Genomic DNA, 19,072 nt, shown 5'->3' on the forward strand with positions numbered 1-19,072 from the left:
TGACATTTAGTGGCCCGGGGAGGGGGTGACAGGCCTCCTGCAATGCACAGGAGAGTCTCCCACAATGAAGACATTTCTCCATTCCTTGATGGATTTTTTAATGTCCCCTGGACATTTATATAGATGAAAAATCTGCTTCTAGTTATCGGCGCCTAAAAAATAAGTCCATCTTACACATAAACACAACATATTTTGGGGTGTTGTTTTTTTCTTTTTGCTGAGGAAGATTCACCCTGAGCTAACATCTGTTGCCAATCTTCCTCTATTTTGTACGTGAGCCACCGTCACAGCATGGCCACTGATAGACAAGTGGTGTAGGTCTGTGCCCAGGAACTGAACCCAGGCCGCCAAAGCGGAGAGCACTGAACTTAACCACTAGGCCACAGGGCCAGCCTATTTTTGGGGTGGTTTTAAGGAACTTGGAACTTTACCAAGTTGTTCACCATTTTGGAACTTCACAACACTGATGGCAAGGCCACTCTTGGTATTTGAATGACCAGTACAACACATCTCAATTGGTTGGCATCTTAGTTGTCCCACTCATGCTAATTCTACAGCTCAGTTGCTTATTGGATGACTTCATTACATCTTCCAGTGTAATTGTGCCTGAGTATTTACCCATCGAGATAAACACTATTCATTGTCAATTACTTTCATTTCTCCTTTATATCATAATTGGGGAGTTACATTGATCTTTTCTTTAATTTAGATTTCATTTGTGGAGAACCAAAGGGGCATGATAAATGTTTGTTTATAAACAACATCGGATCTGATGTGGGTGGGAACAATGGTTCTAATCTTGATAATATGCTCAATTCTCTTTCTTGATTTATCAACTTTAGACAATATCTACTGAGTCCTTGACATGAAAGATGAGGATTTGTCACTTACATTATCCCTCCACTCAAATCTCTATTTCTTTTTCCATCAAATTTTGACAGTATCTTCTGACCCCCACTTGAGCCACTGAGGACATTAGTGGTGCTGCTTTTCCATTCTCAATCTCCCACGTCCCACTTGGTGTCAGCTACGCTTTTGTGGGCATATTCAAACACTGTCAAGGTTTGCTCACATTTTCATTTAGTTCTGCAAACAGAGCTGTCTTTTTTTTTTTTTTTTTTTTCGCTTTGTCCATAAGGTGACTATAAAAGTTGAAAACCAATTTATGGACTTTCCCTTAGTTTGAGAAAGCAGCCATCCTTCTGAGAGACAAGAAAAAAGGCTTATAGAAATTGTGCCTGCTGTGCTGGGAAAGTAACTAAAGTAAGAAAGAAGCAGAGAGGAGATTTTAAGAATCAAACATCAAGCCAGGATTCTTCCTATCAGGAGATTTTTGCTGGAGAGATGAGACTCACGAGTAATTATGAAACAGGAAGAAGTGAGGTGCACACATGTGATTAAATGCTCCCCAAAAGATCAGAGCAGACAAAATGTGTCCTTACAGTTTATAATTAGTTTGTACTCCTAGATGAGGCATTGAGGGTCAGTAAGATCTCAGTCAAATTGTATAAAATCAGTTGGAAATGTGATTTCATTTATAGTTTAAAATCAAATTTTTAGGAGGCTTTCTCTACCGTGGAGTAAGGTACAACTATATACTTTTTCCTGATTATAAAAGCAATTCTTGCTCATTGTAAAAGTCTGGGAAAACAGAAAAGGGTATAAAACTACAACTAAAAATTTCATTAATCCCAGAGACAAACTCTGTTAATATTTTGGTATATGTTAATATAGTGATACATTAGTAAGGGTAGGACCACTGCTATAACAAATAAGCCCCAAAATATATAATGGCTCAAATATAACAGCAGTATATTTCTGGTTCACATAAGCGTCTGAGTCAGTTCCAGGCTGGCAGTGTAGCAGGGAGGAGTGAGCCTCTGCTCCACAAAGTCATTCGGTGACCCAGGCTGGCAGTGTCGATTCCATCTTCAACATGTGGTTTCCAGAAGGCACCCTGGGTGTCATCGTCACTTTCCAGTTGAGAGAAAGGGAAAACAGGTAGAAGCACATGTGTTGGAGGTTTTATGGGTAAGGCCTGGAAGAGGTAGACGTCACTTCTGACCTCATTGGCTAGAACTCAATCACTTAGCCCCACCTAACTGCTAAGAAGTCTGGGAAATGTAGTCTGGCTGTGTGGCCAGATAGAAGATACATGTTTGGTGAATAAGTGATAGTCTCTATCATAGTGTATTTTCTTTCAGTCTTTCTTAATACGTGTATATGTACATTCAAATATGACTAGGATTATATTGTACATTCAGCTTTTTATTCTTCTTTAAAAAAAAAAAACAAAATCTCTGAGCATTTTCCCACATAATTCTTTACAAACAAGGCCGTGTGATATAGGATCATATAGATCAGGGTTTCTCAACCTTGGCACTATTGACATTTGGGGCTAGATTGTTCTTTGTTGCAGTGGGGGCTGCCCTGTGCACTGTGGGATGTTGAACAGCATCTCTGGCCTCGACCAACCAGATGCCAGTAGCACCCCCTCCCCAGGGGTGACAACTAAAACTGTGTCCAGACATTCCACATGTCATCCACAGCTGAGAACCACTGAGCTAGATCAGCAATAATTTATACAACTACTTCCCTTTTACTGAACAGTTGTTGCTTCCTTTCTTGTTTTTATTGTTTTGTTTGCTATTACATCTTGCTCTGTGACAAACATCTTTTTACATTAATTTTGACTGAAATGGTCGTTATTTACTTAGGAGAGAGTCCCAGAAGCAGGATGATTAGGTCCAAGGCTATGAGTATTTTTAAGTCTCTTGATACATACTGCCAAATAGCTTTCCAGAAAGGCTCTACCAATTTACTACCCCATCTGCAAGGTAGTCTTGCTTTATTTTTTAAAGATTTTAGTTACTTAATATGAGAAAAATTGTTTATTATTTTAAAATAGCATTTCTCTGACTAAAGTGGAATATGCATATTAGCCATCTTCTGCACCCTGGCTGCAGTAGCCTTGCTAATTCCCAACTGCTGTTTTGTTTTTCTGAAGGGTTTTAGGAACAATTGCTTGTTGAAATCAGTCCATGACATTTCCGAAGTGAGTAGAAACTTCTATTAAAATGAGGCTTTCCTTTGACATTGTGTACACAATTGCTATAACTTGGTTTTTATCACAGCATCCCATTGTGACCAGCTCCAGTATTTGGACAGCTGTTATTTCTTTTCTTTGGTTAAAAAAAAAAAAATCTGAGACTTCTAGGGAATGACAGAAAGTGGACCAAAGGGCTTACTTGCATCTCAGTGCACAAAACCTTAGAGTTCTTGCTTCCAGAGTGGCTGAGTGAGGTTATATCTTGCCAAAATACTATTTCGGATTGTCATGCGCAAGTCCCCTTCTGTTGTTTTCACTGTCTCCTAGGAGCCTCCCAAGATGTAGGACCCAACCAAACCAGACGCTCTTCCCTACACAGGACTTCCAATGGATTCCTCATTGCCCTCGCCACTTCCACCTTTCTCTCTCTGCCCTTTGCAGGCAGTCTCAGCCATTGTCACCCGCAGTCGGATTCCTGCACACACGTGCATTCAGACCTCATTCAAATGCATTCCTTTCCTGTAACAGGAGGACAAAAAGTTAAACCTATGAGCCCCCTGCTGTTTTATTACTGCCTGAAGATTGGTTAGCAATGACTGTTCCTGCGGGATTGTGAAAATGAGCCAGTGATCCGACTAGCACAAATCTCTGTCCTTTTACGCAAAATATTATTAGGCTTTCTAGAGCTCTGCCTTGATAAAATCTTTCCTAATCCAATCAATTTCAATAGATGAAATGTTTGCCTCTTGCGCCCTTTCTCAGTCCTAAAGCCTCTCTCTTCTGGCTTAAATGTCCCTTGAGTGTACTATCTACAGTTACTGTTTATGTAACCCTCTGTTCAAGTAACACGATGTAGGTATTTTCAAAACAATGGAAAAGCACACACAAACTATCAGCGGGTAACGTTGGGCTCAGATATGTCTCAGAAACCACCAGCCATAGAAAAACCGCAAGGGTCTCAGAGCTTTTGCAACACCTTTGGAGACAGGAAAATTCTCTAAGGCGACAGAAAGACTTTCGGCCTTGGACGCTGTTAAAGCACTAATTCCCTTATAGGCTCAAGCGCGAGGCCTGAGCAGCGGGAGAAGCGGTGACTGGGGCGAGTCTGCAAAGTCTCCCAGAGCCTGCCAGGGGTGGGCTTCCAGGGATCAGGCGGGCTGATTACGGACACCACCGAATCTGTCACTGCCTCAGATTGGAGACTGCCGCCTGTGCCCTTAAGTCATTTGTTACCCACAAGTAACTCAAGTCAGTGCAGGCAACCTAGGATACACGCTGGAATCGCCTGAGGAAGCTTTTGAGGCCCGATCCCTCGGTCCCACCCGCCGAGGTCCTGATGAAATCGGGTTTTAAAAGCTCCCCAGCCGATTCTAATATGCAACCAGGGTTGAGACCCACTGAACTAAGTAACTGCCCGCAGTCCATATGTGAACAAAAGGATCAGGGACTGTGGATAGGGGCAACTCTGCCAAACACTGGGTGTCCTTGGGTCAGCGTTTTGGGCCTCAGTTTCTTTATCTGCACAGTGGGTGAAGACTAAGACCGCAAAGCCCCCTCCTGCTGTAACAGTTCTCTTCTGGGACGCCGATCGGCATCTGCGAGATCCTGGAAGCCCCCCGGCTCCCCTCTCTCCCCATCCCTGAGCTGGCTTTTCCGGCTTCCGCGCCCCTAGGCGCTCACTCGGGGGTCCCAGAGGAAGCCGCGAGCATTGCCGGCCGCCCCGGCGCGCCCGCTGCCCCGTGCGGGCCCTCGCTGCGGGCGCACAAAGCCCCCGGCGCTGACGTCAGGGCCCCTCTCGGCGCGGCCGGCCCCCAGTGCAGGCGGAGCCCGCCGCGCTCCCACCCCGGCCCCGGAGCGAGGAGCGAGGAGCGAGGAGCCAGCCCGGCAGCCCAGCGCAGCCCGCCCGGAGCCCGGCCCGCGCACGTGCCCGCCGGACCTGCAAACTTGTGCCCCCGGCTCTGCCGGTCCCCGGGGAGCCCGAGCGCCCGCAGCCCGCGCCCCTCCCGCCCGTCTCCAGCCATGGGTAAGCGAGCGCGCTGGCCCCGCGCCACGGCCACGGCCTCGCGCCCCGACTCCGGGAGGGGCGCGCTCTGCCGAGGGGCCCGCCCCACCCCCGCCCAGGTGGGCCTTCCTGGGGCACCTCCGCCTCGGGGCCGGGCCCGGGGGGCGGAGGCTGGAGGTGGGAGGGGCGCGGCACAGGTGTCCGGAACGCCCAGGTGCGCGTCTCTGCCCTGTCCTCGCGGCGTCCCCACCCGGCTGCGCTCAACCTGCACCCCTCCCCGGGCGGGTCCCGGGAGGGGTTGCAGAGAGAGCCGACGGAGCGTCCCGGGCTGCGGGCTCCTGCTTTATTTGAAGGGGGTGGTAGAGAGTAGCTTCTTGCCCATTTCCCGGGACGCTCTGCTGTCGCCCGAGCTCCCAGCTCGGAGTCCGGTCCTGTCCCACTATGCCGTGGTCCTTTTCGCCTTAAACCCACATTAAACAAACGCCCAGTTCCCCAAGCCTCGGGTCTTCCGAGAGCTCATTTGGGAACCATGACCCTTGAAAGCAGGAAGGTGGGAGGGGAGAGGGACAGGATGGGACAGAGGGTGAGTCTCCTTTCTTTGTCCCCTGTTCCAACTATCAAAATGCGGACCTGGGCGCAGGTGGAGACGGTGTGCCAAGCGGGTTCCAAAGCATTTGGGAGATCGTAACGGTGAAAACCCAGATCTGGAGATTGAAAATCTCCAACCTAGCTGGTGGCGGATGTTAAGTGGCTGTAGGATTCTTTCTGTCACCTCCTAACACCCTCGAAATGCTACTGTCAGCGACATGTCGTTAAATGGGGACTGTATCGCAAGGAAAACTCGTAAAGAGTTCGTGGAATTCCGCTGCACCCCTGGGAATGTCTGAGAGCTGGGCTTGGGAAAGGGTTTTCTCTCCCTGCTCGATTATCCTCTAGTGGCAGACTCCAGCCACAAGCTCCACGAAAGCCACAAAGACTGAAGAGCCTCTCCGAAGCATTCCTGATGAGGAAGTCAGTGGGTTTAACCACTGCCGGCTAATAGCGAGGGCTTGGGAAGTCCCTGCCCATCCCCCCAACCCCCATCCCTGGCCCCCTACCCCCATCCTACATTACCTCTGCTGAGTGTGTGGCTGGTGTGTGTGTGTGTGTGTGTGTGTGTGCGCGCGCGCATAGGGGGTAATTTTGTATCGATTAAAATTTTGGCGAGGGGTAGTAAGGAGGACACATTATTGTTTTTTGTGTGTGTGTGTGAGGAAGATCCGCCCTGAGCTAACATCTGCCAATCCTCCTCTTTTTGCTGAGGAAGACTGGCCCTGGGCTAACATCCTTGCCCATCTTCCTCCACTTTATATGGGACGCTGCCACAGCACGGCTTGCCAAGCGGTGCGTCGTTGCGTGACTGGGATCCGAACCAGCGAACCCCTGGCTGCCAAGCGCGCGCACCTAACCACTTGCGCCACCGGCCGGCCCCAGGATGGCACATTATTTTGCATTTAAAAGGAAGTGCAAAGAATTTTATAGTTAAATCTTTTTTTTTTTTAATTTACTAGGTGATCAAAATATGAAAGGAAATAAGACCCCTGAATTCAACAGGAAAATTTCTTACCAAAAAGTTAGGAGAGAGCTAGGATAAGGTCCTTCTAGAAAGGGCAGAATTGGGTGACCTGTAACTCTGGTTCCTACTTCTCTTAATGCCCCTGCAGTGAGTAGTCGCATCACTCAATGCTCCCTTTTAAATGAGATTCGTACACAAAAATTAGATGGCTGCCACTCAGCCTGTAATTCTTGTGGCAATGCTTGGCACAAAGATGTTGAGGTTACACAGAAGTGCAGTATTGAAGAAAGCACTAACTAATTTTCCTGAAATAAAGTCATTTCTGGTTTTTTAACACTAGGCATTCGGATTTGTACGGGTTAGAAACGGAGTGTCGAATTGCTAAATGGGGACTGTCTTCACAATGGCTTTCACAATACTCTGGGCTTAATTGGGAGCAGGCTTTATTTTTAAATAGGTGTGGAAGTTAGATGCAGTTCTCATGAAGCAGATGCCCAAACCAGAGGCCTGTTCTCAAGGAAGTACTCTGTGTCTTGGACAATTGTTGGTTCTACACTTCAATTGCCAGTTTATGTTAATTTGTACATACCTCACTGGTTCTGGCAGTATCCTTGGTTTTAGTTTTTACATTAAAAAAAAGTCCCCTTCATGCCAAAAAGGAAACATACTGATTTCCTTTGGTAGATTCTTAGTAAATACACTACAGGGCCATGAACTGGTTTTATTTTGCCAGATGTATTCAATTACCGAACAAACCCTTATGAATGTATTAATTGAAATAATTTAATGTTGGGAAAATTCAAACCATTGGTCCACTGAGTTGAGTGGTTCTTATACAAGTCACTTCCTTAACCTGGTATCAGTTAATTTACTGGTAAAATGGGTGAGGTTTGTGGAAATAAAAGCCCCTTTGGACTCAAATTTTAAGGTATTCAAAATCTTTAAGTTGAAAAATAAAATAATGAGCAGTGGCATTGTGCAAAATTTTATCTTTCAATGCATCTTAAAAGAAAAGATTTTTTATTGTTGCGCCAATTGATTTTTTTTATGGCTTTGTTGAGATATAATTCACATGCCATGCAATTTACACGTTTGTGAACAGTCAGTGATTTTTAGTATATTCAGAGTTGTGCAACCACCACCACTATCTAATGTTAAAATATTGTCGTCCTCTCAAAAAGAAACCCTGTACCCATTAGCAGTCACTCCCCATTCCTCCCTCCTCCCAGCCCCTGGCAACCACTAATCTACTTTCTCTCTCTATGTGTTTGCCTATTCTGGACATTTCATGTAAATGCAATGAGCCAATTGATGTTTGAAGTGTGTTTGACTACTGAGTAACTTTGGTTGTTTTGCACAATGGGAAGATGTTGATGTATTGCTTGTATGTAGTACACCACCTAAATGAGGGTGTTGAAACTAATTATTTCACTGGCTGAAGAGTTCCTCATTTGGCCGTTGTGTGTGGCCAGTGCAGGCACCCACACATTCTCAGTGTTACTCTGATTTCTTCTGATGGAAACTGACACTGCCTAGCAGAATTTTGATTCTGTTACCTTATTCATAGGCCTAAGACATAGCAACTAAATGGATTCAATGCAATAACTTCTTATAAGGCATTTGTGGAATATCCAGTCTGCTTTAATGTAGTTCATGTATCTAGAAAGAAATGCTGATTTTTTCATTAGTTGCCTATAATTTTACATCAAAATTATATGTGAAATGATCAGATACAGCAAAACAGCTGCGTAATTGTTTTGATCCATTTTGTAGTAAGGAAGTTTTTGTAAGGATTATGAATTTAAACACGGTGCATCATTTCACTAAATAGCATTAAAAAAACTATTTAGAGCAGTTCTTTAACTGTAATGCGCATACAAGTCATCTGGCAATCTTGTTAAAAAAGTGGTTTCTGATTCAGTGGGGCTGGGTGGGGCCTGAGTTTCTAGCAGGCCCCCAGGTGGTAGTGGTGGTGGTGCTGCTGATAGTCCCCAGGGTCAGAAAATAGAGGAAAAGCAGGGCAAGCCAGAGGCCCGGAGCCCTGCCCCAGCATTTCCACTAACTTGCTACGTGGTCTTGCGTAAATCGTTTTCTCTTCGTAATCTCAATTTACTACAAAATAAAAGGATTTGCTGAAATTATTTCTTTGGGCCCTTACAGATCTAAAAGGATGTAATTTAGAAAAAAGAGAGGGTAATGTTATGCTCGAAAAACATGAGAAAACAGCTCCCTAATGGTTTAAAAACTACTTGTTTCCGTGAAGCCACATCATAGGCATCATTTGTAGTTGCATTGAATAGCTGGCATCTTGACGGGCCCGACAACAGGTTGATTGGCCCTTCTCCAAGGAGGCTGGTGGTGGAAGCTGTCGTGTTCCCCTCTTTAGTGCTTCCAGCTTGGGCTTCTCCTGCCCTCTTCTCTTTAGAGCTGCCCGCTCCAGAGAGCCTTTCCTCGCCCCACACAGGGCCCAGGCCACCTTCAGAGGCTAGACTCAGAAGGAAGCACACTGAGGACCCATGCGTACAACGTTTGGTTATGGAAGTTTGCTCAGGCATTCAGATGTAACTGAGGACAAGGGAATGGTATCCTGATGAATAGCTGAGCAGAAGTAGTCCCAGAATGCTCCAGCCTCCCTCCCTCTGAGTGTAAAGATCGAGTAAGGAGCCCACCCTCCCGTCTTAGCGAGAGCTCTCTTCAAGTCTCAGGATGCAGACTGAAATTTTGAGTAAACCTCATAGTCCAATAGCACAGAGTATTGTTTGTGACAAATAGGAAGTAATTAATTATTTGTATATTTTTGCTCCAGCAAAAGCTGTTGCCCACAGCACTTGGCTCCTCCAAGAAGGGTTCCTTAGAGAAAATCCTTATCTGCTGCATCTGGGCCCAAGCAGTTAGATGGTTTATTAAAAATGCCAAAGTGGTGAATCATAAAAAGTGCCACCTATGTGTATTAAACAGTTTATTTAACTTTAAACACTAATTTGCCAATATTTTGTTGTAGAGTCAAGGTCTTTGCTTTGAATGTGAGCCTTAATTGGATTCCGCGAAGTCTTTCTTATGTATAAATCACAGCCAAATTTCATTGGCTTCTGATTTCCAGTTTCAGATTCTTTTAAAGTACAATGAGAACTTAAAGGCATTGGGAACCAATCTGTGTGCAGAATCCTTTTATATCACCTACCCCATTCCCCTTGCCCATACTTTTTTTGGCAACTATTTTTCCAAGTGACTCATCTTTGTTAAGACTTTCCAAAGCGATTAACTTGGTTTTCAAAGAAATAAAAACTCTTTTTTTTTGGCACTCGTTATTTTATTAGTTTGGGTAATATTGAATTAAATTTCATAATTAAAATAACAAGTACAACTGGCATAAACAGGTTGGGAACAAACACAATGGACTCTTGTTAGAGACACAATTCAACTGGGGGAAGAAGTAGTATATAGATGTCCTGGAGAATAGCCTAGAAGCCAAGTTCTGTGGACAGTGGTCAATGTGGTTTACAAAAAGAATAGAGAATATGGGGTGATTGGATGTGTCCATTAGGTGAACATTGGTAAGAGAGCTTCTACTGTGTTTTTGAGCCAATAACATCCATTTAATACTTTTTTTTTTTGTGAGGAAGACCTGTGCTAACATCTGCCAATCCTCCTCTTTTTTTTTTTTTTTTTTTGCTGAGGAAGACTGGCCCTGGGCTAACATCCGTGCCCATCTTCCTCCACTTTATGTGGGATGCCACCACAGCATGGCTTGCCAAGCAGTGCGTCGGTGTACGCCTGGGATCCGAACTGGCGAACCCCGGGCCGCCGCAGCGGAGCGAGTGCACTAAAGCGCTTGCGCCACCGGCCACCGGGCTGGCCCCCCATTTAATACTTTTCACGTGATTTTTCAGGTACTATTAGCTGGCTTGTTAGTGTGTTTAATATGCCTTCTTTTCTGTTCAAATACCAAACTCGTCAAAAGCCAGGATTGTTTTATTCATTGTTGTATCCCAGTATTCATTCAAATAATTGGTGTATTGTAAGTGCTTCACAAATATTTGTTGAAAGGATAAGTGTTTTATCATATAAAATGCATTGTATTAAGGCCTGCCTACATTATAAATGTATGGATTTCAAGATCTGTAAAATTATATTTATTTATGTATTACAAACTCTGTGATAAACTATATATACTAAATTAATTGGGCAAATGGCATTATTCTTTAATAATATTAATACTTTAGCACAGATTTTCACAGAGTAACAGAATTTCAGAGCTTGAAGTCACTTTAAAAGTAATTCGATTGCTGTAGGCATACACAGACACAAAAACAATTTAAAAAGCAGTTTGAATGTTATTTCATTACTTTTTTTTGCCTTTAGCTTTTTTCTTTTGATGTTATAAAATAGTTTCCTCTCTCTGGTGAAAAGTACTTTCTTCTTGTCAGATTTTTGAAGTTTAGGAAAGCTTGTAGTGAAACACTTTGTTTCAGTGAAACTCATTATTGCCCTAAAGATTAAAAGGTAAGAACGGTTTTGTGTTTCCAATCTCACCTTGTATAATTGAATTAAATGAGTACCTATCGCCATGCCAAGCAACTAGCATGTGCCAATCTGTAAGCATTTGAGCTCCTGTTACATGCCCATCACAGTGAAGGCTCTCAGAGGAGAATAAGACAGCTGCTCACTCAGTAGGCATTCACAGAGTCCGATGAGCCAAGTACTCTGCTGTCTTGAAGCAAAAAATAAACAAATAAATAAAACCCAGTCCTGTCCTCAAATCACCACAGTCATTTCAGAGAGGCAGATAAACAATTAAAATAGAAGTGAGTATAAGGTCCTGTAGAATATTTTCCTCTGTCTGAGGAAAAAAGGGGGTGGGGTGGTATTTCAGAAAGGGATTCGCTAGGGAGGCAGTTACCTTTGATCTGAGTCTTGAAGGATGAGTGGGATGACAGGGGTCAGAATGTCTGGGAGAGGACATTCCAGGCTCTGGGTACAGATGTGCCAAAGCAGGAGGCATGGCAGAGGCTGCTGCTTGGGCATGTTGAGGAGCTGGGCATGGCCTGAATCCCCTACAGATTGAGGAGACTGAGGCTAGAAGAGAGGCAAGGCCAGACAGTGAAGAGCCAGGAAAGAACTTGATCATTACCCTCTTGGTCAGAGAAAATCAAGAAGGGATTTTAAACAGGGAAGTGACCGCTGGAGGGAATGACAGTCTAATCCAGAAGTAAAAGAATAATTAATGTCTGATTGTAAAATTCTAAATAAAAGTCTAGAAGGAGCTCTAAGAGGGGTGAGACCTTGTAGCTTATTTGAAGCTTCTGGTGGAGAATTGGATTTGAGGTGTGTCGAGAATGGTGGAAAGGATTAGGGTACACATGGAAGAGAAGTAGGAGGGAGCAAGGTATACTGGTGGGATCCTGAAGAAACTGGCCTGGCCATAGCAGAGAATGAGTGTGGGGAAAAGTAGAAAATAAGATGGGGGAGGGGCACTGAAAGTCAGATGGGGAGTAACAAATTTTAATTGATTACAAATTGACACATATAAATGAATCTTGCAAAAATGTTTTAAAGGTTGACTATTGCCTCTTCCCTTTCAAAAGATAAAGTGGAGAAGGAAGGAAGTGTGAGCCTTTCTGGGATGGAAAGGGTGATCTTTGGTGTGACTCCAGAGGGGTTAGGCATTGAAATGGAATCCAGTCCTTGTCTATCTATTTATTTGCTTATTAATTTTAAAAGTGGCATTATTTCTTCCTTAAATATTTGAAATAATTTACCAGTGAAGCTATCTGGGTCTGGAGTTTTCTTCGTGGAAATGTTTTAAATTCTGAATTATATTTCTTTAACAGAGATAGTACTATTCAGAGTTCCTCTTTCTCTTTGTTTCAGTCTGGATAAGTTGTGTTTTTCAAGGACTTTTTCCATTTTATCTAAGTGAATAACTTTATTGGAATACAGTTATTCATAATATTCTTGTATTATCTGTTTAATCCTGTTGTCTGTAGGATCTGTAATGATGTTCCCCTGTTCATTCCTAGTGATGTAGGTAATTTGTATTCTTTATTTTTCTTGATCAATCTTGACCATTTATTTTAAAATTTATTTTAGTAGGTTGATACTTACATCTGATAATTACATCTGATGGATGAGCTTACCACATAAAAAAGGAGTACATTTTCTAGTAATCAGAAAATAGGATTTTAATGTCTAGAAGTAAAAATTGCTTATTTGGTTAGAAAAAAAAATCTGCCAAAGGAAAAAGTATTTAAATCTGATCTTTTGAATTTTAGTATTAATGGCTGTGTATAACTCAGTATATTTGAACTTGATGTGATAAGATGTATTGGAAATCATCTTGAGTTAGAGTTATTGCTTAGTATTTACTTGTGTATTTATTTGTTTTCTGTAGGACTGTTAAATTCTACTTTCTTCTTTGGAGCAGCTGGAGACAGATACTGAAATAAAAGAAGTCTCCTTTCCTTCCCTTCCAAGTGTACTTTAAGAGCAAGGTTTCTCAACCTCAGCACTATTGACATTTTGGGCTGGATATTCTTTGTCGTGAGGGGCTGTTCTGTGCACTGTAGGATGTTTAGCAGCATCCCTGGCCTCTACCCACTACATTCCGGGAACACTCCCCTAGTTGTGACAACCAAAAATGTCTCCAGACATTGCCAAATGACAGCCATTGGGGGGCAAAATTGCCTCATGTTGAGAACCACTGCTTTAGAGCGAGGAATTGAAAACGGTTTGTGCTTCACAGTATTATAAAATCTGAATAGTGGCATCATTGAGGACTTGGTGAGCACATCTGCAGACTGGGAAGATCTCTGGTTAAAAAGGTGTTATCCTTCCGAAAGGGAGGCTTGATTTTTCTAGCTGAAGGAAGTTTTGTTTTTTTACCTTTGTTCAGCATCATCAGAGAATCTGGAGATCTAATAGGGAGCCTTGCAGAGCACCTAATTCACTCTTTCTTTGGAATAAAATGGTACCTAAACCATTCCAATAATGAGACCAAACACCCCTGGGAATAGAGAGTGCCTGGCTTTCCTTGGGAACTTGTTCTGATGGTCAGTGCACTTTATCTCTGAAAGGACTGAATCTATATGAAGTTCGTTTTGCTTCCTAAAATCGTTTTCATCATCTTTTGTTCTCTTCATTAAGTAGAAAGACATCAAGGATCTAGTGCCATTTCTTAGCGTCTTTAATTAACTTGATGGCCTTTCCAAATTTAGAATTCATCTCCTTAGCTATAATCAAATCTACCCAGATTAAGCCTTTAAGGCAACCTTCCTGCATGTTCTGTTCTGTCCTTAGGGTCTCTGATCATGACTTCATTATGCCTTTTCACGTGTTTGAGAGATGCTGGACTTGCAAGAGAAAGGACTGATTTTCCCCTTGTTGCTCTGACAACCACTGATCTCCCTACCCCCCGTCCCACCCCCAACCACTACCCCCCGCCTTAACTCCTCCCCTCAGAGGGAGACCTTAAGTCAGTGTGTATAAGAGATCTGAGCACACTTGCAGAATAGTTCTAGTGTAAAAAGAGCAGGAACGTTGGAAGTGAAGGTTAGAGGGAGCCTAGAAAATCTGCTATTTTGTATGTGCATCAGGTCACCCTTTTAGGTTTAGGAACGTGGTGTTTCACAGCGACTCCCTGAAAAGAATGTTTAAATGGTGCATTTTAAAATGGCAGCTTAAGTTCAGGCATCTGTTCCTTCACATGAGGAGCAAAGAATGGAGCTGTAATTAGCAAAGAAATTCAAACCCTTAAGATAACTTTATTTGATGTAGCACTTTATATTTTTGTTTACGTTTTCTCATGTGGCATACTCTGACAGTTTCCATGGTAAGTAAAACAGAATTCAGAACATTAAAGAGATGAGTTGCCATTCCATGAATTATTACCATTTTGCAAAGCCATGTCCTGAATTACCAAAAACTGGTTTGAGCTCTATTATATAATGATATTTTGTCACAGATTTTTTTAGATGTTTTGTAAGAGGCATGAATATTATAAAATAATTTTAAAATTTGTTATTGAAATATAATATATACACCAAAAGTGGGCAAGTCATAAGCACACGGCTTGATAAATTTTTGCAAACTTAACCGGTACATAGATGAAGAAGCGTAACGTTACCAACCCCTCAGGAATCCCCTGCAAGCTCCCTTTCAGGCACCCCCCACCAAGGGTAATCACTCCTAATTTCTGCCAACGTAGTTTTGCCTGTTTTTGCACTTTATATAAATGGAATCATACAGTATGAGCTCTTATGTCTGACAGCTTTTGATCAACATTAATAACATTATTTTAAAACTCGGTGATGTTTTCTGTCCGGAAAATAGACTTGCTTCTAAATCATTATGGTTTTTGCATTTATTAAATCCTTCGTGTAGCGCTATGCTAGGGAATACATAAACCACTGGTTCCTACCCTCTATTTAGGTGGAAAACATTGACACAGCAGGTCTGAGAAGGACTTTGAAAATAATTGATCAGAGATGAGATAGGTACATGAAAAACATGGTTGTAGCTGAAGAGATTACAAAGATAAGGCATCCCCATTATCCACCTCGGAAATGGAAAGTACATCATGAGGGCTTGTGAATAAAGAGGAAGTTGTAGATGTTGTGTGTTCATTCAGGACAGGATCGGTATGAATATTTTCTGGCTTCAGGGTATAAGGATATAAAAGATGTTGAGACCTCCTCCCAGTTAGTTTCCTGAAGAAGATAGAGTTTTAGGAATTGTCTGAATTAACAGTAGTTAGTGAACTGTTGACAAGTCGGTGTTCTAAGTGGAGTGCAAGTTTGGAGAAGGGTTGAAGGCCTGGGGTGATTTCTGGTTTTTATCCTGAAAATTTTTAGAAATAGATATAACACTATTTTTGCCAAATTAACTTTTCTTCTTGTGTTGTTTGAACTTAGGTAGTAATAATCTGCCTTTATTCCTTCAATGAGGAATTTTTGTCATCTTGTTGAGTGAAGTAATGATTTAGTCAGCAAAATGAATACCTTGTCATCACATGGAGCTGGCTTTAAATTGTATAGTGTCACCCCTGCTTCCCAAGTAGTGGTATCAATTTATACTCCCACCAGTAGTGTGTGAGCATTCTAGTTTCTCAGTATCTTCACCAGCATTTGGTATTATCATAGGGTTTAATTTTTCAAAACTCTGGTAGGTATGAAGTGGTATTTCATTATTTTTTATGTTGAATTTTCGTAGAGAAGTTGAAACTTTTTGGTAGGTTATTGGCCATTTGGGTTTTCTCTTTCATTTATATGCTTATTTGTTTTTTTTTTATTGATTTGTAGCAATTCTTTATACACTCTGGATACTAATCCTTAGTTAAATATGTTGTCAATATCATCTTCCTCTCTGTGGCGTATCTTTTAACTTTTAAACACATCTTTTGTTGTACTGAATTTTTTTTTGTTGTAATAAAGCCCTAATTATCAACCTTTTCCTTTATTCTTTTATAATCTGTGCCTTTTATTTTTGCCTTGTTTTAAAATTGTTCCTGTCTCCAAGGTCATGAAGATGTTCTTATATTCTTCTATATTTTCTTATAAAGTTTATTTTTAAAGTAGGCTTTTCATTTTCAGTGTTTCTTCCATTGGGATTTTAGTTTTTTGGTATAGAACGAGGTAGAAATCTATTTTTATTTTATATTTCCTATATAGAAACCACCACATACTTAATCCTTTCCCCACTGATTTTTATATAATACCATCTCTCATGGATTAAATTTCCCTCCTGTACATGCGTGTACATCTCTGGACTCCAGTCTGTTCCTTGGGTCTGTTTTGCCATCCATGTGCTAAGACTACGCTGTCCTAATTACTATAGATTTATAGAAAGCCTGGGTATCTCCTAGGAGAAGTTTTCTCTTCTTGCTCTTCTTTAAAAGTATCTGAGATATTCCTCATTTTTTCCTTTTGGAATCAGCTTTTCATGTTCCACAAACATCCTTGTTAGCATTTTGAGTGGGATTACAGTGAATTTACAGAATAAGTTTCATGATAGTCAATGGGTTCACTATATTGAACCTTCCATTTGTATACACGGTGTATCTCTACATATAATTAGATCTTCTTTTATATCCCCTAATAATGTTTTTGCACACCTTTTAAAAATCTATTAAAGGTCCCTCATAGTTTCTGTGGCTTTTTTTAAGACAAAAAGTAAATCATTTGGGGTCAAATCTGATTCCATGGGATGTCATGGTTTCCTTCCACAAACCTGTGCCTTCTGAAAGTGCAGCTGAATGGATAAACTTATTCAGATTAACATAGAAGCTGTAGGGGGAGCTGATTCTGAGTTATCATGTCCCAGCCTGGTCGCAAGAACTGAAGTGAAGTGAGGTATTTTTACTTAAACCAGCCTTTGACATATTGTAATAAGATAAGAAATAAAACCCTCAATATGTCAAAATGTGGATTTCTTCTAAAGGAAAAGTATGACCCAATTGGCTCCATTACGAAGATCAAGTTTACATTCAAGATGCAAATTCCTAGTTGAAAGAGAAAGAAAAAAAGCCAGTTTTCCACTATCTCAGAGTGATGCAGCCAAGCTAACCCTGGAATGATTTAAACGTGGCTCTTCTGTTGGAGTGGCACCTCCACATTTGATGATGTTACTCCTGAAATTGAACTTTTCTTGGTTGATTCAAAGTTACCTAGTTTCCTTCAGCAGTTTAATGGAAAACTTTTCCTGGAATGTTTTTACATAGCTGCTCACCGTGTGAAGAGGAGGCCAGCGCTGGGCTGGAGCGTGAGCTTGATTTATTCTGGAAAGCGCTTTATTCAGCTGTCAAATGAGCTTACGTGTGTGGCTGTTACCCATCACTTCACCGAAATATTCTTATTCCTCCACAAGGCCTCAAACTTTTATTTATTTAGTTGGAGGCAATAGAAATCACAAATGTAAATTCTCCTAAGACATATCTTTGGAAATGCAATTTTTAATAGAGTGCTGCTACTCCCTTGCTGTTGATGATGGCCAGAACAAAATGAGACTGCTGGACATTTTCTACACACTGCCTGCTGTCCCTGGGCACCATCCTCCACCAACCAACACACACACACACACACACACACACACACACACTTCTATGCATTTAGAGTTGCATAATCCTGAAAGGCCCCACTCATAAGAAGCCACTCTTAAAATTCACTTCTTTTTGCCATATGTTTTTGTCTTGGAGTGGTCTCTCAGTGTAGAAACTCTAGAATTTAAAATTGAAGTCTAAATTTGGATGTGAAAGTTAAGTTCTTTTCACTTTTTATCATCTTATTTTAGCGTTTAGAGAGTTTAGCAAAAATGGTGGTATTTCTACTTTGTGATTGAATTGCAGTTTTCTCAGCCATACACGACAAGTGAGAGAGCATTAAAAAGAAAAAGAAAACTTCTGACTAAAGCAACTGTGACATAGAGCGGGTTGTTGAGTAGAAGCCTCTACTTGGTTGGTGGCTTGACGATGTTTGGCTTGCTGCCTGGGCAGGCCCTCTCCTCAGTGCTCAGAGGCAGCAGTATTCAGAAAGTCAGGCCCTCATTCTTTCAGGGACTGATGAGAAATGGAGGCCTCAGTTCCTTTAAGAAGCAACAATGAATTATTTTTTGTTTGAAGAAGAATTTGTCAGCTAGACCGATGGTTCTCCACTGGGGTCGATTTTGCCCCCCAGGGGACAGTTGGCAATATCTGGAGACGTGTTTGGTTGTTACAGCCAGGGTGGAGGGGAGTGTATACTGGCATCTAGTGGGTGGAGGCCAGAGATGCTGCTAAACATCCTACAGTGCACAGGACCCTCCCCTCCCCCAAAAAAAGTCATCTGGGCCCCAATATCAAGAGTGCCAAGGTTGGGAAATGCTGACTTAGCCTGAACTTTCAAAGTCGTGAGAGACAACCTGCAAACTTTTAAAACATATAGCCCATGGGAAGGTTTGGGATTTGGACTGAAATACGGTAAGAGATTCTAGATGCCAAATAAAGCGACCCGAGTGTAGAAGGAGTTGCCCGGTTCAGAAGGTGCCTTTCTGAAGGGGAGCCTTCAGGACAAGCCTCTCTCTGATGTGGACAGACCTAGTCCTGGATGTCACTAATTACTGGTGCTGATATGGACCTACTGGTTTAATTCAGTTGATTTCCATTGAACTCTTACCATGAACAAGGCATTCTTTACAAGAATAATGAAGCAAATGAGGATAGCATGTATGTTATAAAACTGAGTCATAATTAGCTTTGGAAAATTCTTTTTACTTGAAAGGTTTTATTTATTTATTGTTTCAGCCTGTTTCTAGCCAACTTGCAAATATTCGTGTAAGAAGATAGCATAGAACATTGAAGTAAACCAATTATTTTTTCATTCACCATTTAATTTCAAGTAAAAGGTCTAACCTTTTTATTTTCTTCTCAGAGCTGCTAATGAATAGTACAATGGCTGGTTTAAGTATCCTATTTCCCTGACTTTCCCAATCCTTGGGG

At 41.9% G+C, this 19,072-nt stretch overlaps 1 protein-coding gene across 1 annotated transcript in view; it reads left to right on the plus strand.

Moving 5' to 3' along the window:
- Nucleotides 1-4,912: 4,912 nt before the first annotated feature.
- GPM6B (glycoprotein M6B) overlaps nt 4,913-19,072 on the plus strand; it is a 168,677-nt gene continuing 154,517 nt past the window's right edge. The window contains exon 1 of the mRNA XM_014791116.2: nt 4,913-5,072. Coding sequence (XP_014646602.1) covers nt 5,069-5,072 — 4 coding nt within the window. The 5' untranslated portion in view covers nt 4,913-5,068. The remainder of the gene's footprint in view (nt 5,073-19,072) is intronic.

The sequence above is a fragment of the Ceratotherium simum genome, chromosome X, assembly GCF_057802395.1.
Source record: "Ceratotherium simum simum isolate JZ-2026a chromosome X, ASM5780239v1, whole genome shotgun sequence".
NCBI classification, from domain to species: Eukaryota; Metazoa; Chordata; class Mammalia; order Perissodactyla; family Rhinocerotidae; genus Ceratotherium; species Ceratotherium simum.